At 41.5% G+C, this 27,680-nt stretch overlaps 1 protein-coding gene across 1 annotated transcript in view; it reads left to right on the top strand.

The window, feature by feature from the left end:
- FRMPD2 (FERM and PDZ domain containing 2) overlaps window positions 1–27,476 on the top strand; it is a 109,087-nt gene extending 81,611 nt beyond the window's left edge. The window contains 9 exon segments of the mRNA XM_053663863.1: window positions 8,281–8,385; window positions 9,469–9,562; window positions 10,398–10,483; window positions 12,295–12,442; window positions 14,152–14,255; window positions 20,817–20,942; window positions 22,322–22,390; window positions 22,392–22,436; window positions 27,075–27,476. Of these exon segments, the coding sequence (XP_053519838.1) occupies window positions 8,281–8,385; window positions 9,469–9,562; window positions 10,398–10,483; window positions 12,295–12,442; window positions 14,152–14,255; window positions 20,817–20,942; window positions 22,322–22,390; window positions 22,392–22,436; window positions 27,075–27,476 (1,179 nt within the window).
- Window positions 27,477–27,680: the final 204 nt, after the last annotated feature.

Genomic DNA, 27,680 nt, shown 5'->3' with positions numbered 1-27,680 from the left:
TTCGATTTGGTCAGCTGTTATTGGTCTGTTCAAGGTTTGTGCTTCTTCTTCATTCAGTTTTGGAAGATTATATTTTTCTAGAAATTTGTTCACTCCACCTGGGTTTTCAAATTTCTTCCATATCATTCTTCATAGTAATTTCTTACAATCCTTTGTATTTCTGTGGTGTCAGTTGTAATCTCTCCTCTTTCATTTCTGATTGTGTTTATTTGGGTATTTGTGTCCTCTCTCACTCTCTCTCTTTTTTTTTTTTTGATGAGTCTGCTTAAGTGCTTGTCTATTTTGTTTATCTTTTCAAACAATAAACTCCTGGATTTATTGATCCTTAGAATTGTTCCTTTAGTCTCTATGTCATTTAATTCTGCTCTGATCTTGTTATTTCCTTTCTTTTACTTGCTCTGGGCTGTCTTTGTTGTTCTTCCTCCAGTTCTTGTAGGTGCAGGGTTAGGTCGTTTGTTTGAAATGTTTCTATCTTTTTTAGGTAGGCCTATGTCACTATGAACTTCCCTCCCAGGACTGCCCTTGCTGTGTCCCATAAGTTTGGATTTTTGTGAGTTCATTGTCATTTATTTCTAGAAACTTTATTATTTTTTCTTTATCTCATTCTTAACCCATCCATTTTTTAATAACATGCTATTCAATCTTCAGAAATTTGAGATTTTTTGAGTTTTTTTCTTGAGGTTGGTTTGTGGTTTCAGGCCCTTGTTTTCAGAGAAAATGCTTGATATGATTTCAGTTTTCTTGAATTTGTTGGGGCCTCCTTTGTGTCCTAATATATGGTCTTTGAAAATATTTCATGTGCATTTGAAAAGAATGGGTATTTTGCTTCTTTGGGATTCAAGGTCCTATATGTATATATCAGTTTAGTTCATTTGATTTTGGGCATTGTTCAATGCCACAATATCTTTGCTGATATATTTTTTTGGAAGATCTGTTCATTTTTTGACAGTGGGGTGTTGAAATCCCCTAGTATAATTGTGGTTCTGTCAATATCTTTCTTGATGTCCTCTATGTTTTTCCTTATGTATTTGGGTGCTCCTATGTTGGGTGTATATATGTTTGTAATGTTTATGTCTTCTTGACGGATTCTTCTTTTGAGAATTATGAAGTCACCATCTGGGTCTGATTTTGTGACCATGTTTTTGAAGTCTTTTTTGTCTGATATCAGTATTGCTACCCTGCCTTTTTCTTTTTCCTGTTCATTTGTTTGGAATATTTGTTTCCAGCCCTTCACTTTCAGTGTGTGCAGGTCTTTTTTTTCTAGATAGGTCTCTTGTGGGTATCAGATGTGTGGGTCATATTTTCTTATCCCTTCAGCTATTTTATGTCTTTTGATTGTAATATTTAATCCACTTACATTTAAGGTTATTATTGATAGGTACTTAGTCATTGCCATTTTACTTCTCTATACATGTGTTCCTCTCACTCTTTTTCTTCCTTTTATTTTTTTAAAAACAGTCCATTAACATGTCTTATAGTATTAATTTGTTGGAGGTGTATTCTTTGAGGCTTCTTTTGTGTGAGAATGTCCTTATTTTGCCTTCCATTTTAACTGAGAGACTTGCTGGTTGTAGTAGTCCTAGTTGTAGCTCTTTGTTTTTCATTGCTTGGAATATTTCTTGCCAGTCCCTTCTGGCTTTGAGAGTTTCCATTGAGAAGTCAGCTTCTAGTCTTATTGGGGCTTCCTTGTATGTTACTTGTTGTTTTTCCATTGCTGCCTTTAAGGTTCTCTCTTTGTTATTGGAATTTTGCCATTTAATTATGTGTCTTGAAGTGGGCATCTTTGGGTTCCTCTTGTTTGGGACTCTGTGCTGTTTGGATTTGTGAGACTTTTTCTGTCATTATATTAGGGTAGTTTTTCTTCATTACTTTTTAAACAGGTTTTCTATTCTTTGCTCTTCTTCTTCTCCTGGAGAAAAACCTATTATATAGATATTATTATGTTTCATATGGTCTTGCAGTTTCCTTAACGCCTTGTTGTTCTTTCTGACTATTTTTTCTTTTCTTCCTCCTCCTGGGAGTTTTTTTAAATCCTGTCCTTTATCTCACTGATTCAATCCTCTGCTTCATCTAACCTGCTTTTGATTTCTTCTACCCTGTTCTTCAACTCAGAAATTGTATTCTTCATTTCCTCTTGGCCCTTGTTGATAGTTGCTATTTCCTTTTTCATGTTGATATATGTTGCAGTGAGTGCTTCATTATTTCTCTATAGTTTTTTTATAAATCTCTGTGAACTCATTGAGCTTTCTGATAACCACTGCTTTGAACTCAATATCTGATAGTTGACTTGCCTCTATTTCATTTAGTGTTTTTCCTGAGGCTTCCTCCTTCCTTTTCATTTGGGGTTTGTTTCTTGTCTTTCTATTGTTTTTGAGACTCTTCTTGTTAGCCTCTGCTTCTTACATTGATCTGTTCTGACTCCCTTGATTTGTGTTGTGAACTTCTATGGTAGGAGATCTGTGACATTCAGTCAGCAGTCTCCTTGATCTCCTGAACCTACTGCTCTTGGGCTGTTGTTTTTGTTGGATCTCTGGATATATTAGTTTTGAGTGTTATTGTGTCTTTTTTTGGTGGGTTCTTCTCTCCAGCTGGTTAACTGAGGTTCATTCTGCCCACCACATCTTGTATGTTGTTGTGCAGGTGCAGAGAAGTTATGTTGAAGTTGGTTCTTCTGTCTGTCTAAGGTTATGACTGTCTAAGGTTATGACTCTCTAAGGTTATAGCTCTTGCTATTGTTCAGTTGTTTGTTCTGGGTAATTTCTCCACCATTTAGTCATAATTTCAGATTGGTCTTGGGTGGAGGCTAGTGTGGTTTCCACTCACTACTCTTCCATCTTCCTGTTTTATTTGCTGGTGGTTCCTTTGTTGGTGGGTTCTCTCTTCTACCAGCTGAGTGTTCTCAGCTCCCACCTACTCTTTTATGTGATCATTTGGAGGGGTATGGCAAAATGGATTAAGACAGTCCTGGCTGTTGTGGATCAGTGGATTGAGTACCAGCATACACACCCTTTAGGGTTGTAGGTTTGATTTCCAGTGAGGGCAACTAAAAGAGTGGATTAAGACAGAAGGTGCATGTTCTATTGGATTTAAAGTACCTACCTGTACAGAAGAGATAGGAGACCCTTTGGATAAGTGTAGTGTTAACTGTGATATTTCACCCAACTAGCCACTTTTTATAAAAGGTAGAGAAGAGATAAAGCTCTTTGTGAGCTGAATCCAGAAAACAGAGCTCTTTTGGTAGGTTAGATTAAGAGATGTAGTGAAAAAAAAATGGATAGGAAAACAGGTGTGGTGTGCAAGAGAATAGAGTTAATGAAGTAGTAATAAGGCTCTGAAGATAGTGAAATGGGCTAAGATTCAGGAGGGGTGCTGTGTAGTATTTACAATTATATGGAAGAACAATTACTTACAATAATACTGGAACAAAATAATATGACAGGAACTATATGATCTGAAAAACAAGAATAGTGAGTACATGACCTAGAGTAGTGTGCTGTTGTAACACAAGTGAAGTGAAAAGGAAAATTAAAATATGCTATGAAAGAGAGAACAAGAACAACCAGTCAAACCATGCAATTAAACAAACAAATAAAATGAAGAAAACTAAATAGAAAGAAGAGAAATAAAAAAGTACTAATAAAATAAAAGAAGTACAAATAATGAAAAACATAATACAAGTAAACAATAACATGCAAGTTCTATAGGATAATAGAGTGAAATTTGTCTCATTTTCTCAGTTGTTGGTATTAGCTTTGTGTTCCCTCTATGGATCTGTCTCTGCAACTTTCACAGCTCCAGGTCTTATTGTCTTACTTGTAAGAAGGGTAAAAAAAAATGCCTCTTTCCACCAAGCAAGTTCTGCTGGTCTTCTTGGATGCTAGAGGTGGAGGGGGATTGGGGTTTGCTTTTCTCCCTTCCTGTGGTTTTGCAAGCAATGGGGCCAGGTCTGGGATGCAATATTTACTGTCGCCCAACCTCCAGCCCAGGTCCTTCATACACTGCCACCACTGCCTGCCCCCCACAATTCATCTATGCCAGGCCAGCACCTTTAATCCACCAGTTGTGTCATCCATGAGGTGCACTGGTTAGGGTCAACTCAACTATCCTCTTCCTTTTTGCTGGACTGGGTGCTGCACACTCTTAAAGTCTCTTTAGGGTAGTTCAGTTTTCCCACTAAATTAAGTCTCTCTGGGGACTGCTAACTCCCTGAACCCTGTTGCCCTCCTCTGATGGTCCTCTTCACTAGCCAGCTACTGAACAAGCCCACCGCATGTGAGAGCACCACCATGAGAGCCAGCCGCTGCACAAGGGTTCTTTAAACCGTGGTTGAGAGCCTTTTTATGAATAAATCCACTTGTTTAAGCCTGCCATTCTTAACAAGCACCTGGATTTTCACACAACCCAACTTTCTAACTGACCAGAGATTACCCAGATCAGGGTCGATCAGGGTCCAATTCTTCTCTCTTCTCCAGATGTCACTCAGCTCCCGAATTTCTCTGGTAATGACCTAGGCTGACATCCACAGTCCTAGCAGGTGAACACCACCTCCCTGCATCTCCTACTTTGTCTTTATTCCCCCCAGTGACTTCAAGTAACCAGGTCTCTCATGGTAATGCCACACTGTCTTCCATGCTTTGGTAATAGAGTGGGCTGCTGATATGGTTCTCCTCCAGAGATCTTGTGGCTGCTGCCAACCATGGCAACAGGTTCTGGGCTGGGGGCCACAGCAGCCTTGGTCCCTGCACAGGTCCCAGGGACCTTATCATCCCTACCATCTGTTTTTCAACATCCTCTACGATTAGGCCTTAAAACTTCATATAAACTGGGATTCTGTTGGCTGTTCACTTGGTTCCTCAGAAGATCAGCTAGGTATCCAGCTGAATGCAGGGGAAAGTGGGCTCCTCTCCCACCTACCTCACTGCCATCCTAATTAATTTTTTTTGCAGCTTTTGAGATTCTCTCCTTGTCTTTAACCTTCAGCATTTTAATTATGGTATGTCTTCTTGTGGGCCTCTTTAGGTTTATCTTTTTTGGGACTCTGCTCTTCCTGGGCTTATATGTCTAGTTCCTTCACCAGGTTAGGAGAGTTTTCCATCATTATTTTTTCATATATGCATTCAATTTCTTGCTCTCTTTTTTCTCCTTATAGCTCCCCTATGATGCTATATTGGTATGCTTGAAGTTGTCTCAGGGGCTTCTTATACTATCCTATTTTGGGGGATTTAAAAAAAATTTTGCTGTTCTGATTAGGTATTTTCTGCTTTCTTATCTTTTAAATCACTGTGTTGATTCTCTGTAATGTATTCTTCATTTCACTTAGTGTGTTAATTTTTGACTGGTTCTTCTTTATGTTTTCCTCTCCAGTTAATTATGTTGAAGTTCTTACTAAGTTCCTCTACTCATCTCTTAAGTTCACTGAACATCATTATAACCAGTGTTTTGAACTGTGCAACAGTAGATTTCCTGTCTCCATTTTGTTTAGTTCTTTTTTGGGAATTTTGTTCTGTTTTTTTCATTTGGGACATGTTTCTTTATCTTCTCATTTTGGAAGTCTTCCTGTGTTTGTTTCTATATATCAAGGAGAGCCTCTATGTCTCCTGGCCTTGATAGAGTGGCCTTAGGTAGCAGGTGTCCTGCAGGGCCCAGTGGCAAAGCCTCCCCAGACACCTGAGCTGGGTGCTTCAGGTACACCTCCCTTGGTGCTGGCTGTGTGTACCCCACTGTTGTAGTTGAGCCTTGATTACTATTGAAATATCAATGGGAGGGATTTACCGCCAGGCAGATCAGCTGTGGGAACTGACTCTTACCATCTTAGAGAACTTGCTGTGTAGAGGCTGATCCCACAGAGCAGAGTTCACTTCAGCAGGGCTCAGGTAACTGTAGATTCCACCCCTTGAGTGTGTTGCTCATGAAGAAGGTTGGTGGTGGTTTGGTGTGATCTGATTCTGCCCGCTGGGTGTGCTGGCTCTGGATCCTCCTCAAGAGGAGGTCAAGGTCAACTGCCACCAGTGCCCCTCCCAGGGCCACCTGGAATGAGCTACAAAGCAATCTACACATGGCTGTCACTTGTGCTTGAAGATACCAGGGAAAGGCCAAGTCATGAACCAGGACTGGCTGCTGCTAGTGCCAGGCTGAGGTCACATAGCAAGAAGTATGGAGGATGTAGAGGCCAGTTACTGCTCTTTGTGAGGTTTTTAGGAAAGTGAGCAGCATGAGCCAAGACATGCCATTTGTATGGAACACCCACTGAGAAGGGCTTGGATGGGACCAAAAATTGGGTGGATAAGGGTCTCAGGGAATCACCAGGGTGGGGTGAACAGTGTGAGCTAGGGTGATGGAGACTCAGATATGGCACCTGACTGCTGACTCTGTGGCTGGAGGGCTTAGCAAAGAAACTTTTGCTTGGGAAAAAGCTGCCCTCCAGCCAGTCCTTGTCATAATGCCAGATAATTCAGTTCCTCTCCATATGTCTAAGGCACTTTTCAAACTGCTACCCCACTGCTGGAGCTCAGAGTGAGTGAGTCTGGGTGTCTGTGCACGGACCATTTAAGAGGAATGTTTGGAGCTCTAGAACCTGTCTCACTCGGCCACAATCCCCACTGGACTTCACAGCCAGAAGTAATGCAGACTTCTCTTCCCAGCACTGTAACCCTGGACTGAGGGCTTGGTCTGGGGCTGAGACCACTTGCTCCTGGGGGGAACTTTCACAGCTGAGATATCCCACCCAATTTTTGGTGTTGGACCAGCATGTTCCTCATGTCTGTTCCACTTACAAATCTTGATGTGGTTTCTTATGCATATTCTTAGTTACAGAACTTCCGTTCTCCTAGATTTCAGATGGTTTTGAATAATGGTTGTTCTGAAGTTTAGTTGTAATTCTGATGTGGTTATGGGAGGTTTCAAGTACTGTGTTTACCTACACTGCCATCTTGACTGTAGGCTCAACCTCATTTTTATTTTGGTTGTAGTAATGATGCCTCTCCACAGAGCTGTGGAGAAAAAAGTACCCAGGATCTGCTTCACAGTAGAATTTGAAGAATGTTAGTTCTTTTCTTATTGACCATCATGCTCACCTGGACAGCATACCACATGAAGAACCAGGTGTGGGGTCAACAAAAAAATAATACTTAACAGTGAACCTTTATTGAGTGCTTAACCATGTGTTAGGTGAGGGCCCGAGCACTTGGTTTTGTTATCTCATGTAAGCTTCATGACAAGCCTATGGGCATTACTATCCTTACTCCTTTTATATGTGGGATACTTGAGGAACAGAGAGGAAAGGAACATGCCCATGGTCTCTCAGGGAGTTAATAGCAGAGCTGGGATTCAAATCTGAGGAGGAGACTACAGAGAAGAAACCTTCACCCTGGACTGCACTTTGGAAGACCCCCTTCTGTAAGAAGCAAGGCCTAAAGGGCTTCCATTGAACTGATAAATTTTTTAGCTTACTTTAGCCTGCTTAGTTTCCTATGTGTTATATTTTCCAACATGGGGGTGGGCTAGAAAGTATCTAAGCAAAAGGGGAAGTTAGGACAAAAGGATGGGAATATCTCTGGTTCCATCTTCTGGACAGAGTTCATTAAAATTCTCTCCCCCACTAAACAGTAGTTTGATAATGGCAGGTCTGTCTGATCACTGCCATATTTCTGGTGCTCAGTTAATGTTGTCACATGATTGGATGAATAAATAAACAAATCCTATATGGTTATTTTACAATACCAAGCAAAAATGCCTGACATGTGTGGTAGATAATTCTCCCCTTTTCTCAAGGATTTATCCACTATAAAGAAGAAACCCAATGTAGCTGCTCTTGCTGGGGATGATTGAAGGTTCTCCTGAGGTTTTCTTTTGCTCAAGAAGCTGCTGAATATCCAGTATACAGCATGCTATAACTTGGCTGATGTCATATGTGATGGTACCAGGAAGTGCCTTGATGATTTCAGTTTTTATAACAGTATTTGCATCTTGAGTAGTGACTTATATTTATTGAGTCCCTGCTATGTGCTGGGCACCATTCATAGTCACAGTTAGAAGAGGAGCTCTTATTCTAGTTCTGTGGACTTGGAAACTAAGGATGGAGAACTCAAGAGCCTGGTCTAGGGTGATGTAGGGAGTAGCTGCTAAAGCTGGAAACAAATCCCCTGTTGGCCCAACTCTGTTCATGCCTGTTTTGGTGTGCAATGCTGCCAGTCCATGAGAGCAGGTGAGAGCTAAGAGGTGCTATTACTTAGGCAGGACAAGTGACCTCACACTTTCTTTATTTTTGTTTCTTTGCAGCAGGGTGCTGGTTCTTCTTGTTTTCCATCACTTTCAGAAACCAATGCCAGTGGAATTTGCTTTGTGGAACTGGTTAAAGAAGATGGGACACTTGGATTCAGCATAACTGTAAGAGTTATTAGGAGAGCTCAGAATGTAAACAGTTAATAAACTGTTCATCTGGAGGCTTGATGGGCATTCTACTCACATGGTAACCTCTGATAATGTGCTCAATGGTACAAGCAGAATACAAGAAGTGGGTGAACCAAGAAAGTTGGTTTGGGCCTTTGTGGGGTATGGGAGTTCAAAAACAAACTGGGAGACATAAGGCAAACTTGGGATAGGCAGTGTGGGTAGAATTGGGTGATGTGCCCTAACTCTGAGTTTATGCTGGGCAGCAAGGAGAGGGTAGCAGGGTGGGGCTGGAGGGACACAACCAAAGGTGAGAGGGATAATCTACAGTCACCCAGAGAAGGGTCATGATAGAGTCTGGTGCTCCTACTCTCAAGGTCAGGACAAAGTCAGGTTGGCAACAACTCTTTTCAGAATGGGCACTTTGCATTTGGTTTGTGAGCTCTATGTGGCAGATCCTGGAGGAGGAAGGAAAATACTGTACAGGACTGATGTAATACCACTGATCTAACAATCTGTATATATATATATATATATATATATATATATATATATATATATTCATGAAGTAATCAGAAGAGAAAGATAGAATTAAATCTTTATCTCATGGCCTATAGGTATGTTCATGATCAATTATTAAGTTTTAAAAAAGTAAGTTGCTGAATAGTATATAGTGTAATTCTAGTTTTGTATCCACAAACCAGCACACAAGCATACAGGACATACCAGGTAGCAGTCAGTGATGTGATAGGCACAGCCTGTAGCTGCATCCACCTTTATTGGCTCCTGCTTATGGAGAGACAGTGTGGTGCATTGATGTGGTGCTCTGATTTTCAAGCACCTGCCATGGGCCATTGCTGGGGCTGGATACAGCACAACTCCCTTACACAGCTCGTATTGTTATACTTCTTGTGAGTACCTGCTCATGGATAATATATGCTAAACAAATGAGTGAATAGATAAGATGGTGTCACATGGAGATACAGTGGCAGGCAGATAGGGGCTCTTTTAGTCCTGAAAGTCAGGGAGGCCCTCCAGGAGGGAGCAGACAGGTGGTGAGTTTTTTGTTGTATTTTTCAGGATGGCATTACCACAGGTGTGACCCATGGAGGGATATACGTGAAATCCATCAATCCTGGAGGACTAGCTGCCAAGGAGGGGCAGATCATGCAAGGTGAGGAATGGAATCATCCTGGGAACTGAATTCTGCAGTGTGCAGAACCCTGGCCTGGGAGGTGTAGCCCCACTCCCACTGTTGAGACATTGTGCAAATAACTGCCTCACCATGTCATAGCTGCCTCACCTGGAAAAGGGGACAATTTACGTTGGCCCACTTACTTGATAGGTTCATATAGTAATCAGATATTTATAGTAGCACTTTGGGAACCACAAGATGGCTCAAAAACATAAGATTTTAAATAAGCATATTATGGTTTGGCCTTCATAGGAGAAAATAGTGGTTTCCATGGAAGACAGAGAATGCTTTGGTGATGCTCACTTTAGTGTCTGGGGTGGACACTGGTGAACCTTCTCCCTGCCTTTCCTTATGTCCACTGCTCTAACAGAAGTGGGTGATTAATATTGTTCTCTAAAACAGCCATAATTGAACCAAAAAGGGCACTTAGGCTCTTACTTCATTTCCCCTAGAATTCCAGTGTCTCTGGCATCAACCAGGTCTCCCTGACCTATTTTAAAATAAAAAATATTCTGGAGATAAACATTACCCCAAAGTGACTTGAAAAACTTTCAAAAACAGTTTCACAGGAAAACAGGAGAAAGGATGGGGTTGTACAGAGATGGCCCAACCAGTTGAAAGGCTTCTCTCTCACAGGTAGGTGAAGGAAAGATGTTCACAGCAGCGCTGATACTCAGGCCCAGGCAGGGCTCCTTGCTGCTCTGCTTCCTACCTCTCCTGGAGGCTGCATAGAAGTGCGCTAGGAAGTAACCCCCAGGAGAGTCCTTCTTGCAGCCTCAGGGACCTTTGAACATCACATCTGTCTCCCTGCCAGGTGACAGGCTCCTACAGGTTGATGGAATGAGTCTGTGTGGCCTAACCCACAAGCAGGCTGTGCTGTGCTTCAAGGGCTCCACGCAGGTAAGTGCACCATCACTCATAACTGGGGAGATTCCCTTCCTTTCAGAGCTTTCCTGGACAACATTAGACACTGCAATTTCCTATGAGTGGGCGGGGGCAGGCAGGAAACAAAACAATACCTTCTTCATTGTCTGTTTGTTTTTCTTTTGTGTCCTTCCTTTCACCATTCCTTTTCTATGTGGATGTGAAAGCCAGGAGGAAGCAGACGGATGTTCCCAAGCGGAAAACCTAACCCCTATAAACAGCCTTGAAAAACGTACTTGTCCTTTGCTTAAATTCTGGAATCACACAGCTGAACAGAGCTGATGGAGTGGGGCCATTTTTCTTCCCTGGCCCTGGCTGCCCTCACTCTCTGTTCCAGCACTAAGTGACCAAGGCTTCCCACCTACTCTTAGGCTCTCTCACTAACCTGCCTTTGCATATGCTTATCCCCCACCCCCACCCGACCCCAGTTTTTACCGTTTTCATCATGCTGTGGTGTTAAAGGCCACATTGTCCTGGGAATCCTTTTATTACAATGAAGTAGAAATTCAAGATGCTGAGAGCTAGAGGCCTTCATCCAGGCAGCATCTGGATATTATCACATTGTTCCATTCTCTGCCTAAGGGTAAGAGACTCTACTTGTCCTAGCATCCTAAACTACAGAGCTAGCATGACTCTCTCAGTAACTGGGGATTCTGCAGAGACAGAAAGGACCCCAGAGAGCCCCTTCTGGAAAGCTTTGCTTTTTTTAAACCAAAGCAGTCTTCTGGGTTTTGGTAATTTACTTATATTGATAGCTTTGATTCACATATCTTGAGAACAGAATCATAATTTATTAGTGCTCTTTGTTCTTTAGACCTTTGCTAATTAACATGATTACAAAGGTACTTGGCCAGCCTACTGGTGGTGATGACAGGTAGGAATTGTCACTCTAGGATCATGGGCTTAATGCTAAATGACAACTGCAGCAAAAGAATGTTAGGAGGGCCAACTCCCTTGAATGGAAGTTTGACATTTCTAAAAAGTGTCCAGGTGATATCAAGCCACTGGTTCTTGAACCATTATTTGGGTAACAAGAGTTTGAGTGTGTGAAGAGGGATGGAAATCAAACCAGAAGTAAAGGGGGTCCAGGTTGGCACGGGCATGGGATATTATGCTAGGGGTTGGGAGTTTAGCTGATGGGAAGCACTGGAGACCCTTAGTTAAGAGTATTGCATATTTAGTTTGTGTCTTTGATCAATCCCTGGTTATCCATGAAGAGGACAGGCCACAAGAGGAAAAGTTAGGGTCCAGCAAGCCAAGGAGCTTTCCACAGTCCAGCTGGGCAATGGTAGCAGGAGAGGGAGTAAAGAAGTGGGGAGCACTGAGAAGTTTTTGATGGCAAGCATTCGAGCCTTAGAAATCAAATGAGAATTTTAAGGACAGCGGGGGAGAGCTGACTACTGCAAGCCTGGCCCTGGCAGAGTAGTTGAGGGATGTCCCATATTCTGGAAGAGAAAATGCGTGGGGAGAAATGTTTTTGGCAAAAGGAAGAGGAGGAGGGCAGGATGAGTGAGGGGGAGAAAATGAATTTGGCCTTGAATACACTGAAATAGAGGCATGTGTATTATTTCCAGGAGAATTTATCCAATAGGCAGTTGGAAATATGACTCTGGATCCCAACAGATAGGATAGCTCGGAGATTTTAATTTGAGAGATTCAAATGCAGCAGCTTCTGAAAGTATCAGAAAATTAAAAAGCATTTGCAAAAAAAAAAAGCATTTGTAGGGTGAAGAGAGAACCTTTGGGTGATACACAAGGTATAAATTGCATTTGTTTGCGCATCCTAGGTTACAAGACTGGCCTTAGAGAGAAGAGGCCCAAGGACTGCACAGCAGTGTCCTTATGTTAATAATGGGATGGGACTTGAATGCATGGCTGTTTCCTTGGCAACAGCCTTGCCTGGCAAGCCTGCAAGCTGTGTCTCAGTGACAGATGGTGAGAGGAGAGAAAATTGTTACTATTGTCATGTCATCCTGTGTTGCTTTTGAATGGTGAACTCAAAAGGGGAAGTAGAAAGGCTTTCTCTGGGTTCTCAAAAAGATAGTGAGCAGTGGTGGTCATGATGTTGTCAGCTTTCTAATTAGTGGAAGACGATCTAATAAATTGTGTTTCTGGAAAAATAATGCATTGTCCCAGAATGATTTCAAGGCATAATTCTGCCACCAAACCTTCTGAGGGTTTCTGATCAGCTGCTAGAATATTTGTGTTAAGTATTTGGGGGTGAAATTGAAATGAAAAGGTCATTCATTTTTCTGACCAAAGCTCCACATTCGAGCCAAGGTATTTGTAACAAAAGATCTGAGGAAAGATGAAGCTGACTGGGAGAGAAAGGTGTTCAGAATCTATTCTTTTTATCAACATCATTTTAAAAAGCAGACCCACAATCAGTTTACAAGGGCATCAGTGCACATCTTCTGGGGGTTGCCCCTCTGACCTTCCCTGTGATTTTGTTAGGAAAAAGGCTTATTTCCATGGGATATCATGATTTGGAGCTTAACTGTTTTTCTAATCTCTTTGTAGAGATTTTCTGTAAGGTGTAAGTCAGGTGGGATGCAAGGTAGCCGTAGTGAATGATGGGTTGGGTGGAGGGGCACACATGTACATAAACAAGTCTGTTTTCTTTTATTACTCCTCTGTTGATTCCAGTGAGGACCTTTGAGAAACTGAGTACAAAATGAGCCAAAGGGGCAGATGATGGTGAAGGTGAAATCAGTCACACAACATACTTGCACCTAAGAGCTTCTGATGCTTTTATTCCTGCCCCAAATCAAAGTTCGCAAAGGCAGTGCTCTTTGCCTCTATTGACCCATGCCAGCTGAGTTGAAGAAGCCAAATGAGGGGATACTGAGAGGCCTCTTTGGCTGCCAGACACCCAAGTTCCTGGGACTGTATCTATCTTGGGTTCTCAGAGGCAGCTGTTTTTCTATGGTCAGTCCACATGGCTAAACAAAACAGCAGCTACAACATTTCCATACAGTTGGCCACAATTGTCTCCATAGTCTAATTATGGAAAATTTAGCTTAAAATATATTAAAAAAAGATTGAGGTTCTAAAGGAGTACTAAGAGTGTATGTGATACTAGTTTTACTAAATGCAATGGGTATATTGTATATGTATAAAGAAATAGTTTACATATAGACTTTGTTGATTATCTATAATTGCATTGTGTGATGTGATTGCCATTTGTCACATGTGCCTATTAAGTACTTGAAATGTGGCTAATCCAAATTGATAAAACACACTCTCAATTTCTGAAAACTTAATGAGATGAGTGTAAAATATTAATACTCTTTTTGTGTGGATTGCAAGTTGAAATGGTAATACTTTAGACATATTTAGAGATATGTAATCATAAATAAAATACATTATTAAGTTTATTTTATCTCTTTCCTCTCACTTTAAAAAAAATAAATGACTTATGTAGTTTGCATTTTCAGCTAACATTCTATTTTCATTGGACAACATATATAGATCTATTATATGTTATCTATAACATATATAATAGATTCTGTCATAAAAATTAGCAAAGTAAAATCATTTATGTAAAACAAATAGTTCATCTACTTGATAGTTTACATTTTGAGGCTGGTCAGTTTCACTTGTAATCTACTGAAGAATTTATTCATTCACATCCTACAATATAGGTCCACAATTTGAAGTCAAACTGAAAAAGAATGCCAGTGGTTTGGGATTCAGTTTTGTGCAGATGGAGAGAGAGAGCATTGTGCCACCTCAAAAATGGTCTTGTGTTTGATTTGGAAGATGGCAACGGAGTAGGAGGGAGCAGATTCCAGTTCCCCCTACACACGGGAGAAAAACCTGGCCGATCTATGGAGGAACAGAGTAAACAGTCAACAGTACGCTGGCATATGGGAAAATAAGAAAGCAAAAATTATAGTGGACACTGAAAAAACAGAAAATAAGAAGATTACTGCAGGACAATAAGGTCCCAGGGACCAGCTCGGGGACCATGGCTGTAGCCCCAGGCCCAGCGCCTGGTGCCTGGCACTGGCGCTGGGTCTACCACAGACTTTTTGGGAGCTGCAGGCCTGCCACAGAGCTCTTGGGAGAGAGCCAGGTCAACTGCTCCCTCCCTCCCCAGCCAAGCAGGGTTTGAGCAGCACCAGGAGAAACCTGGTTGTTTCATTGCAGAGAGGGGAATAAAGACAAAGAGGCAAACCACACAAGGGCCTTGATCACCCTCAGAATCTGTGGTCTCTGGCTTGGGAGAGTGGAGAGCTCCACAGTGACGTGCATGGACCCTGATAGTCACTGGTCTGGCTGGAGAATTGGGCTGTATGGACAGGCAGGCTTGAGTACGAGGAATTTCTCAAAAATTAAAACTGTTTGGGGGATTCTCCTGTGACAGCTTAACTTACTCCCCACCCAGTTAGGCAGCAAGCCCAAGGTTGTGTGGAAGGGTTCGTGGCCAAACCGTGGGACCCAGGCAGCCTGGCCAGGCACTAACATGCACCCACATCCCAGCCCACAGCAATAACCCTCTGGGAAACAACACTCTGAAGAAGACCTGGATACCTCACTTAAGGTGCCCAGGAGGGGCACCAGGCTAGCCCTTGGGAGAGTGCTTACAAGAATGGCTGAGTACACATCAGGAAGGGAGAAAGACCACACTAATCACCCCTCAGCCTGCTGCGGCCAGTGAGACCAGGAAAACTGATTTGGCCGGTATGAAACCAACAAGAGAGTAAGTGGAAGTAGTGAACACCAGGATACCGACTGGAAGAGGTAACCCAACAACAAAGAAACCACTAACAGATAACAACAGAAGAAGGTGAAGGAGGGAGTGGGAACCACACAAACCTCAATCCAGGACCTATCTGGAAATACAACTAAATAGTGGAGAAACTACCCAGTACAAACAACTGAACAAGAGCAAAAGAGAATCCTGAAAACCTTGTACACACAGAAGAACTAGCTTCAACACAACCTGCCCTCACCAGCAAAATAAATTACAAGAGGTGGTGGGCACAGTGACCATTAGTTAACCAACTGGTGAAATGACCCAGAAAAGAAAAAACTCCAAAATAATCAAAATCCAAAGACAAACACAAAGTCAGTTTAAAGGACAGCCCATGACCAGTGAGCTTGGCAGTTCAAGGAGACCACACCACTAAATCTCACAAGTATTCTACCAGAGAAGTTCACACCATAAACCCAGGAATCCAGAGCATCAATTTAAGAAGCTGAGGCCAAGAAGAAGAGTCTCACAAACAATGGGAAGACAAAGAAAAAAAACCCCAATAAAAGGAAAGGAGGAAGCCTCAGAAAGAATGCTAGATGAAATAAAGTCAGTTATCAGATATTGAATTCAAAGCACTGGTTATCAGGAAGTTCAAAGAGCTCACAATGAGCTAACTACAGGGAAACTATAATGAGCTCACTGCAAACTATATCAACGTGAAAAAGAAAATAGAAACTATCAACAAGGACCAAGAGGAAATGATGAATACAATTTCTGAACTGAAGAACACAGTGGAAATAATCAAAAGCAGGATCTATGAAGCAGAAGATCAGATCAGTGTGTTGGAGAACAAAATAAAAAAAAAAGACACCCAGAAAGAGCAAGAAAAGGAAAAGAGGCTCAGAAAGAATAAAGTGGGATTAAGAGAAATGCAAGACAATATGAAACATAATAATATCTGAATAATAGGGATACCAGAAGGAGAAGAAGAAGAGCAAGAGATGGAAAACCTATTTGAAAAAGTAATGATGGAAAACTTCCCTAATTTGATGAGAGAAAAAGTCACACAAATCCAGGAATCACAGAGAGTCCCAATCAAGAGGAACCCAAAGAGGCCCACTTCAAGACACATTCCAATTAAAATGGCAAAATTCCAAGACAAAGGGAGAATCTTAAAGGCAGAAAGGGAGAAACAGAATGTAACATACCAGGGAGCCTTGATAAGTTTAGCTGCAGAATTCTCAATGGAAATGCTCCAAGCTAGAAGAGAATGGCAAGAAATATTTCAAGTAATCAGAACCAGAGGCCTGCAACCAAGGCTATTTTAACCAGCAAGGCTTTCAATCAAGATAGAAGGCCAAATGAAGAGCTTCTGAGACAAAAGAAGTCTAAAAGAATATGCCTCCACCAAACCAGCTCTGCAAAAGATGCTAAAGGGACTGCTTCAAAGAAAAGAAAAAAAAGAAAGAGACAGACAGGAACACAGGTGCAAATATGACAATGAATAAAGACCTATCAATAATAACCTTAAAAGTAAATGGATTAAATGCTCCAATCAAAAGACATAGAATAGCTGAATGGATAGGAAAACATGACCCACACATATGATGCCTACGAGAGACCCACTTCAGGACAAAAGACCTACACAGACTGAAAGTGAAGGGCTGGAAACAAATCTTCCAAGCAAATAGACAGGGGGAAAAAAAGTCGGGGTAGCAATATTCATATGAGACAAAAGCATCTTCAAAAAAAGGGCCATAAAGAGAGACCCAGAAGGTCACTTCATAATACTCAAGGGAAGAATCCACCAAGAGGACATAAACATTGTAAATATATATGCACCCAACATAGAAGCACCTGAATATATAAAGAAAATCTTAGAGGACTTCAAGAAAGATATTGACAGCAACACAATTATAGTAGGGGATTTTAACACACCACTGACAAAAATGGACAGATCTTCCAAATAAAATATCAACAAAGATATTGTGGCATTGAACAATGCCCTAGATAAAATGGACTTAACTGATATATATATATATATATATATATATATATATATATATCCCTTTATCTCCCAAAAGCTAAATACACATTCTTTCAAATGCACATGGAAAATGTTTGAAGATAGACCACATGTTAGGACATAAAACAAGCCTTAACAAATTTAGAAAATTGAAATCATACCAATCATTTTCTGTGACTACAAGGGATTAAAATTAGAAACCAACCTCAAGCAAAAAACCCCAAAACACTAAAAAATCACGGAGATTGAATAGCATGCTATTAAACAACAAATGGGTCAAGAATGAAATTAGGGAAGAAATCAAAAAGTTTCTGGAGACAAATAAAAATGAACTCACGACAACCCAAAACTTATGGGACACAGTGAAAGCAGTCCTGAGAGGGAAGTTCATAGCAATAGAGGCCTACCTAAAAAAGTCAGAAACATTTCAAACAAACAACCTCACCCTATGCCTACAAGAACTTCAGGAACAACAATAAAACAGCCCAGAGCAAGTAGAAGGAAGGACGTAACCAAGATTAAAGCAGAATTAAATGGCAGAGAGATTAAAAGCACAATTCTAAGGATCAATGATCCAGGAGTTGATTCACTGAAAAGATAAACAAAATCAACAACCCTTTTAGTAGGCTCATCATAAAAGAAAAGAGAGAACCCCAAAAAACACAATCAGAAATGAAAGAGTAGAGATTACAACTGACACCACAGAAATACAAAGCATTGTAAGAAAGTACTATGAAGAACTGTATGCCAAGAAATTTGAAAACCTAGGGGAAATGGACACATTTCTAGAAAAATATAATCTTCCAAAACCCAATGAAGAAGAACCAGAAAGCCTGAACAGACCAATAACAGCAGATGAAATTGTAGCAGTAATCAAAAAAACTCCTGACACTCAAAAGCCCTGGACCAGATGGTTTCACAGGACAATTTTACAAAACTTTTCAGGAAGAGCTAATCCTTATCCTTCACAGACTACTCCAAAAAAACCAAATGATGGAAGACTCCAAAACTCTTTTTATGAAGCCAGCATTATCCTAATCCCCAAACCAGATAAAGGCACAACGAAGAAAGAAAACTTCATGCCAATATCAGTGATGAACATAGATGCTACAATCCTCAACAAAATATTGGCAAACTGCATCCAACAATACATGAAAAAGATTGTAGAGCATGACCAAGTGGGATTCATCCCAGGGATGCAAGGATGGTTCAATATTCGCAAATCAGTAAATATAATACATTACATAAACAAAAGCAAAGAAAGAAAAATCACATGATCATATCAATAGATGCAGAAAAAGCATTTGATAAGGTACAGCACCCATTTATGATAAAGACACTCAGCAAAGTGAAAATAGAGGGAGCATTCCTCAACATAATAAAGGCTATATATGAGAGACCTACAGTCAACATCATACTCAATGGGTAAAAACTAAAATCTGTTCCACTAAGATCAGGAACAAGACAAGGTTGTCCACTTTCACCACTTCTATTCAATATAGTATTGGAAGTTTTAGCCACAGTGATCAGACAAGAAAGGAAATAAAAGGCATTCAAATCGGAAAGGAGGAAACAAAACTGTCACTGTTTGCAGATGACATGATAGTGTACATGGAAAATCCTATAGACTCTACCCAAAAACTTCTCAACCTGATAAATGAATTTGGCAAAACAGTGGGATACAAAGTCAATATCCAGGAATCAAAGGCATTTTTGTATACCAACAATGAAACAGCAGAAGCAGAAATCAAGGGGAAAAAAAAACCATTTGATATAGCAAAAAGAGAAATAAAATACTTAGGAATAAACCTAATCAAGGAAGTAAAAGACCTGTATGCAGGAAATTACACAACTGAAGACAGAAATCAAGGAAGGCACAAACAAATGGAAACATGTACCATGTTCATGAATTGGAAGAACTAACATCATTAAAATGCCCATACCACCCTAAGCAATTTATAGCTTCAGTGTAATACCTATTAAAGTACCAATGACATATTTCACAGACATAGAACAAACACTTCAAATATTTATATGGAACCATAAATGACCTTGAATAGCAGCTGCAGATTTGAGAAAGAAAAACAAAGTAGGAGGGATCACAATACCTGATACCAAACTGTATTACAAGGCCACTGTAATCAAGACAGCCTGGTAATGGCATAAAAACTGGCACATAGACCAATGGAATAAAACAGAGAGTCCAGAAATAAACCCTAGTCTCTACAGTCAATTAATATTTGATAAAGAGGGTAGCAACATAAAATGGAGTAAAAATAGCCTTTTGAACTAATGGTGTTGAAAGAACTAGAGAGCTACATGTAAAAAGATGAAACTCGAGCACAAACTTACACTATACACTAAGATAAATTCAAGGTGGATAAAAGACTTATATATAAGCCATGACACCATTAAAGTCCTAGAGGAGAACATTGGCAGGAATATCTCAGATATTTCATGTAGCAACATATTTACCGATATGTGCCCTAGAGCAAAGGACGTAAATGAAAGAATAAACAAATGGGATCTCATCAAAATTAAAAGCTTCTGCATGGCTAAAGAAAACAGTATTAAAGTAAAAAGATAACCAGCCATATGGGAAAACAGATTGCCATTGATACCTCAAACAAGGGCTTAATCTCCAAAATATAGAAAACTTACATGACTTCACTCTTAGAAGACAAGCAACCCATTTAAAAAGTGAGCAAAGGACTTGAGCAAACACTTCTCCAAGGAGGACATACAGAGGATCCAGAGTCACATGAAAAGATGCTCAATATTGCTAGGTATCAGGGAGATGCAAATTAAAACCACAATGAGATACCACTTTACACTGGTCAGAATGGCCATCATAAATAAAGCAACAAACAACAAGTGTTGAAGAGGTTGTGAAGAATAGGGGACCCTAGTTTTCTGTTGGTGGAATTTCAGACTGGTACAACCACTATGGAAAACAGTATGGAATTTTCTCAGAAAACTAAAAATGGATTGCCTTTTGACCCAGCAATTCCACTGCTGGGATTATATCCTAAGAACCCTGAAGCACCAATCCAAAAGAACTTATGCACCCCAATGTTCATAGCAGCACAATTTACTATAGCCAAGAGCTGGAAGCAACCTAGGTGCCCATCAACAAATGAATGGATCCAAAAACCATGGTACATTTCCACAATGGAGTTCTATGCAGCAGAAAGAAAGTAGGAGCTCCTACCCTTTGCAACAGCATGGATGGAACTGGAAAGCATTATGCTGAGTGAAATAAGCCAGACAGTGACGACAAATACCATATGATCTCATCTTTAACAGGAACCTAAACAACAAAACAAATAAACAAGCAAAATATAACCAAAGACACTGAAATAGAAAACAGGCTGACAGTGACCAGAGGGTAGAGGGGAGAGAATTTCAGGGGAAAAGGAGAAGGGTTTGCAGGAACAAGTATAAAGTACACATGGACAAAATCTAAGAGGGCGGAAATGGGAGGGAAGTGGGGAGGGTTAGGGGTGTGGGCTGGGATGGGAGTAAAAGACAGAAAACTGTACTTGAACAACATTAAAATAAATAAATTAAGAAGATAAAAGGAAAAAAATGATCTTGTGAGGATCAAGCAGCTCTTCCCTGGACAGCCTGCTGAGGAGAACAGGGCCATTGCAGCTGGTGACATTCTGGCAATGAATGGAAAGCCCACAGAAGGCCTTGTGTTCCAGGTGGGAGGCTATGAATGATGTTGCCTCATGTGCAAGCTGATGTCAACCATGCTTTTTTTTAGGCCCACTCACTGTAGAGAATACTCTGGGATCTTGAAAATCATACCTAGACTTTGATCACACACAGATCATTGATCACAACAATTGGAAGAACATTGTCACATTTAATTTTCCATCTTAGTGTTTAAATAGGTGACCTTGTTTACCCTTGCTTCTAGTTAGGTTCATAATGAAACTGAGGATAAACCCTGGGCTTTTGTGTTGTCTAAAGGTCTCCTAACATGTTCTGGTAGGTGAGTATAAGGCTGAAGGGACTATAGTGGGTCTCATTTTCCCTTCTTCCCCTTTTTCTACTAAATTCACAGCTTTTGGAGTATAGTGTTGTATTGGTTATCCTGAATATGATAAAAATGTAATTTAAAAAAGAGTGAAAAGTAGACACTTTTCAATGCTTATTCAAAGAAGCTCTATGAAATATTATACATATCAGTCAGGGTTCTGGAAGAAAACTGGGTCACTCAAGGGAATTTTAATAAAGGTGTTGGCAAGGGAGATATGAGATATGGAGCCCTGGGGCTGGGAACATAAGGTGCAGTTATCCACTCCCCCAAGCCCGAAGGGATATGGGAAGGAGCAATTACCCAATCCTAGAAGCTGGAGCAGACTCACTGAAATGAGCTATGATGTTAACTGAGGGACGCAGTCATCACTAACCTCCCTCTGTTCCCTGTCTCTATCCATGTCCATGCTGGCTCCAGCTGAGCCCAGCAGGAAGCCCCACTGCTGCTCATACAGGTCCACCTCTGGAGCACAGCACACACATGCTGTGTGAAGGTGGAGAAGGGCTCCAGGTGGGGTAGGGAGTGGGGAGTATCCCCTAAACAGTGTATGTTTGGGTGGGGAATGCCTTTTTTCATCTAGCTTCAGATCTAAGGGGTATTCTCTGAGAACTGTGGCAATATTACAGTCAAGAGGTTCCCAGGGCCTTGGCTGAGCACTGGCTGCAGTGCCTACATAACTGGTGGTTTTGAGATTAGGGGGTGGAAGGAAAGGAGGTTGAGACTGGAACAACCATTTGTTTGTGTCACTGTATCTCTGAAGAAAGACATTATTATTGGAAGATGCTCTATGAACAGGCCCTGGGTAAACTCTGACTATTTCCAGTCCAATATTGGTGCATTACCTTTGTGGGAGCTGCAGGCTGGTGGCCTTGCATCCTTGCACTTTGGGAAGTTAGGCCCACAGTGGTGTTCTTCCAGAGTTTTCTGGAAGTGAGGAAGTGAGGAAAAAAGGGTGGGGAGTAGAGGAGCCAGCACAGGGAGATAGTGGAGAGCACAGAAGAGGAGATGCACGGCCATGCCAGCTCCATATCTATGGAGTTTGGTTTCTTATATGAGGTGCTCCATTTACTGAGAAGGGCCTCACAGGAAGTCATGCTCCTACCTTGCTGACCCTCTTCCAGGTGTCTTGCCTGAGATGGAACAGGGATGGCCGGTAAGATGTGGTGTCCTTGCTCTCTCCACATGCCTCAGGTTCAGGTATCCATTTCCCTATCTGGGGGCTTCTGAGAAGCCCAAATTTGCTTTCTAGGTAGGGTTCAATGCCAACTTCTCTCACTGGAACAGGAAAATAGCTGGTCCCCAAACCCAATTGGTTGGTAACAAGTTCATGAAGTCATATCTCTGCCTTTTCCTTTCCCTCCCTGATTCTGCCTCTCCTAATGTTTGAATCTTCCTGTAGATGGTTACACATGTTCAGGTCTTGGCCATAAAAACTCTATAGCTAGACTCTATGAGAGCCAAGCTGATTGTGGGGAAACCAGAAGCAAGGGAAATAAATACAAAACCAGAGTGAAGGAAGGGAAGGACTTCCATTCTGAGGAGTGAAAACGACAGCAGAATGTGATCCATCCTCCTAACGCATGAATTAACTACATATGGTCTAGTGCAAGGAAAAGAGGCATTGGAATAAAAAAAAAATGAGGTTTTACTTTGATGCCTGTATTAGGTTCACCAGAGAAATAGAACCAAGAGATGTGTATGTGTGAAGGTATATGTGTGCCAAAGCAGGTTCATATATACAGGAGAGTGAGAGAGGGAGGGGAGAAAGGAAGAAGGAGAAATAAGAGGTGAATAGGAGTAGAGAGGAGGAGGAAGAGAGAAGAGAAGAGGAGAAGAGGGAAGGTAAGAAGAGAGGAGAAAAGATCAATTTTAAAGAACTGGATCATGTGAATGTGGTGGTTGGATAGCCTAATTCTGCAGGGCATGCTGGCAGTCTGAAACTCCAGGGAAGAGTTAATGTTACAGCACAAATCCTAAGGTAATCTGGAGATTTTATTCAGTCTTGGAGTTCTTGGTCTTTTTCTCTTAAAACCTACAGCTGATTGATGCCCACCTACATTACAGAGGTTAATCTGCTTTATTCACAATCTACTGATTTAAACATCAATCTTGCCTAAAAAAATACCTTTACAGAACATCTAAACTAATATTTGACTAAATGTCTGGGTACTGTGGCTTAGCCAAGTTAGCCCTTAAAATTAACTATCATGATGCCATGTGTTGGGTCCCTAGGGCACAGGACCTGCAGGAGAGATTCCAGTGTCATAGTTGCATAGGGCTCATTCTTGGAAACACTCTTGGGAAGATGGGGAAAACAGTTTGAGGGGGTGGAAAAGGAGAAGAAATGTGGTGCAGCTGCAACAGGGGCCTTGGCTGACCCCACAGGGAACTCTGGAGCTAGGATGGCCTCTTCCAGCTGTTCTTAAGTGGGACATTTGTACTGAATATCAACCAGCACTGGCACATGGGCTGTCCCAAGGGAGGGGGCCTAACTTTGGCTGAGGCAGCTCCCTTGAGCTGAGCTCAATTTCTAGGGAGGGACTTGGTGAGTGCTATCAGCATCTGATACCCTTAGCAACTGGGGAATCAGGGCCTCAGTCCTGGAAGAGGATCTGTGTGGACATCCTGGAATCCCCCATGCCTGCTCTGTCACTCACTTGCCGCCTGGCTTTGGGCATGTGCCTAACTTCTCTAGGGCTCATGATTCATCATCTATGAAATGAGGGTGAGAGTCACTAGAGACAGCACAGGAAACTTAGTGATTCAGATTCTTTTGGTGCTCATACTCTGAGAGTTGGTTGATGATGACTTTGGTGAGAAAAGAGCTATTAGAAGGAAATAAGAAACTTACCCATTTGGAATAAAGTTTAAATGACAGCAATTGTTTAAAGCAATTGAACAGGGTGAAAGAGGGTCAAGTTTTGCACATCAGGCTGAGGAGTTGGGTACCCTGGATTTTTGTTGGGATATTCAGGAAATACCAGGGGAAAAGTTGTCCTCTGTCCCGGGAAATAGTTACCCCTGGGAGAACCCAGAAGAGCTAGGTAGGATGGCTTGGGGTAAGGTATGGTGGGCATGCCTTCTCTCTCCTACCTGGAGCCAGGTGGAGAGGAAGTTTCATTTGTGTTACTCCAAAGGTCAGATTGAAGACCAAGAAAGGGGACATTTAATTTATAATTAGAATAAAGTAATTATGAGAAAGAGGCAGATGTAAAAACATTTTGAGTAAGGTCATTCCAAGCAGAAGGAACAGCAAGTGCAAAGTCTCTGAGACAGGAATAACCTGAATGTTTGAAGGACAAAAAGATTAACAGTTGGTGTTTGGACTGTAGTTAATGAAGGGGAGACTAGAAGGAGAAGTGTAGAGGCAGTTGGGGCCACAAGGACCTTGTATGTTTTGGTAATGTGCTGGCTGCAGTGAGAAGCCACTGGAGGGAGTGGTGGTGGAAGATGAAGTGTTAAGCAGGAACATACCCACACCTGGTCTATGCTTTAGAAAGATTACTCATTGCTTGCTGGTGGAGATGGGCTAAGGGAGGTAAACCAGTATCGTATAGGGAATATATTATGTGACATGGACTCAGGTTGTAGTTGAATATTTGGCAAGTAGTGAGATTTGGGATACATCTGGGAGGTAGATCCCAGAGAATTCTATTTCAATTAGATATGGGTACGAAGAAAGAAAACAGTTTGTCTTGAGAAGCTGGATGAATGGTGGTACCACTTACCAAGATAGGGGGTGCTTAGAGGGAGGAGTTCACAATACATGGAAAAGAAGCAATAGTTCTTGATAGCATGTAAAACTGAACTGTTTATGGAACAGCCAAATGGAGATGTCTATTAGACAGTTATGTGAGGAGAACTGAAAGTAGATTTGGGAATTGTCAGCAAATAATGTCATTTAAAGCCATGAAATGGATGATACTACCTTGGCAAAGAGTGCAGAAAAAGTCAAGAAGAGGGCTGAAAAAGTAAGTCATGGGACACTCCAACATTGAGAGGTCTGGTTCAAAGAAATGAGACAGAAAATGGGACTAAGTGGCCTGGGAGGTGGTAGTAAACTCTGAACATTTAAGTAGAATAAATGAATAACTAATGCTCTCAAGAAGGATGAAGGCTCAGTTATACTGGATGTTGCTGAGAGGTAGAGTGACATGAGGACAGAGAATTGTCTTTTGGATTTAGAAAGAGGCAGATCTTCAGAGACCCTGATTGGGACAATTTCAGTTGGGGACTGAATGATGGGGACAGAAGCCTGGTTAGAGTGCATACAAGGGAGAATGGGGAGATACAGAAATAGCGAGTATAGACACTCATTTGAAGAGCAGAGAAATAGCATGGCTATTAGAGGAGACGTGTTGGGGTATTAGTAGAGGAGGGTGTTGGGGTAGGAGGCAGGCTGGTCAGCTGAATTTACTATGAGAGATGAAGGATTCTTATCTGAATATGTTCATTCTCACTATGAAGTAAGAGACAAGGTGGGGGAACTTGGGGAGAGAAGATGAGAAATAATTTAGAGAGTAGAGAGAACAGAAAACTGAATTTACTAAGAAAGTAGAGAAAGATTATCTGGAAATCTTGAGTGTCCATTTTACCTCTGCATCCCTACATTTGGAATTAGTTGGTGTCTCAAAAGGAGGCACAAAGTCCACAAAGTCGGCTTTGCTAAGAGTGCTTTCATTCATATGTGAAGGGTCTGAGCAGAAAATGAGTATGTCTCCCAAAGTATCTGAAACCCTTTTTCCTGACAGACACTGACTGACTCAGACTAAGCCCTCAGATTTCTTTGAAATGTTATCTACTGTTTGATTCTTACAGCCTGTATTTCTGTGAATTACAACCCAGTAAAAGCCGTTGAGGAAGGGGCTCTTGGCCTTTCTCCTCTGAGAGACTGGCCACCTCTCTTCCCCAAGCAGATCATGTCTTGGTAGTGTTACTTTCATCCATGGCGGACAGGAGGACTTGCTGGCAAAGTTGTCCCCACACCCCAGACTGTGCTAGAGGCAATGCATAGTTTCCTACTGAAAAATAGATTCTTTTTTTCCTCTAGAAAGTTGAGTGGTGTTAGTGCTCCATAGCAGGCCATCAAAATCAGAACCTAAAAGGCCCAAGAGGAATGTAAAGAGTTGAGGACAATCAAGCAATATTTGGAGAAGTGAAGAGTAAACCCAAGAAATGGCATCATGTTGGGAGGGAAGGTGAGGCTGTGAAATGGGCCATCTTGGATGAGGACAGATGAAGACAAAGAAACAAAAACAACTTCCTGTTAGAAAGTGGGATAAAGAGTCATTGTTACTTCTGTTTTCATATTGTTTAAGTTTTCAAAATATTTTTTAAAGGTTTTATTTATTTTTAGAGAGAGGGGAAGGGAGGGGGAAAGAGAGGGAAAGAAGCATTAATGTGTGGTTGCCTCTCGTGTGCCCCCCACTGGGAACCTGGCCTGCAACCCAGGCATGTGCCCTGACAGGGAATCAAATTGGTGACCCTTTGGTTCTCACACCAGCACTCAATCCATTAAGCCACACTAGCCAGGGCTCAAAATATTTTTACTAAAAAAAAAAAAAACCACATTTATCAATGGTCCCAAGCTAAGGGGTTTAGAGATGGTTAAATGTGCTGCCCAGGGCCCATGGGAGCTGGGGTCCTGACAGAGGGAGAATGACCCCAGAGCATGTCTCTTAACTGCTCTATTCTACCGAAAAAATGCCTCGTTATTTTAAATGGAAGCAACTTTTAGATTCTTCCCACTGTACATCATGGATCTATTAATCCTTAGCATTTATTTTAATAGATACTTGTTTCAGACCAAGAATTTACCAAGGCAATATGCACTGACTCAGAGCAGAGCCCAAGCCTGGATCAAGAGAACAGGTGGAGGGACAGTGCCTCCCCAGAAGTAGGGGGAGGCCTGGGTCTCAGGCCAGAGTCTTGGCAACAGGCCACCAGAGAGGCACAATGGTACCAAGACATAAGAAGACCCTGGGCTACTTCCTTGATGCGTCCTGTGGATTCCAACCCTGATTTATGCAGACAGCAACAGGAAGTAGAGGCTGAGGCATTGCCTATCTCTTTGGAAAAAGATATGAAGCAAAACTGCTATTCAGTCTGTGATATCAGAAGACTTGGTAAGACTCCCCACATGTGCAGAGGTTTTGTAAATGGTGTGCATTTCATGGCTAAAAATTACAATTGAGTCATTAATAACTGTGCTTAGATACTTACTGGGTCCAGCACTATTCTAGGCATATGGAGGGGAGGCCAGCACAAGACAAGCATAAGGTCTGGAGCTGCTGTAATCACAGCTTGTGAACTTTTGGAGGCTGCAGATGGTTTGGAGGCTGCGTTGGGGTTTTTTTGCAGCACACAAATCTGTATCTTGCTCCCTCATAGCATCTTA

Source organism: Artibeus jamaicensis, unplaced genomic scaffold (genome assembly GCF_021234435.1).
Source record: "Artibeus jamaicensis isolate MK-2021 breed Jamaican fruit bat unplaced genomic scaffold, CSHL_Jam_final contig_332, whole genome shotgun sequence".
NCBI classification, from domain to species: domain Eukaryota; kingdom Metazoa; phylum Chordata; class Mammalia; order Chiroptera; family Phyllostomidae; genus Artibeus; species Artibeus jamaicensis.
Note: the sequence above shows the minus strand (reverse complement) of the source record. Positions and strands in the feature narration are given on the sequence as shown.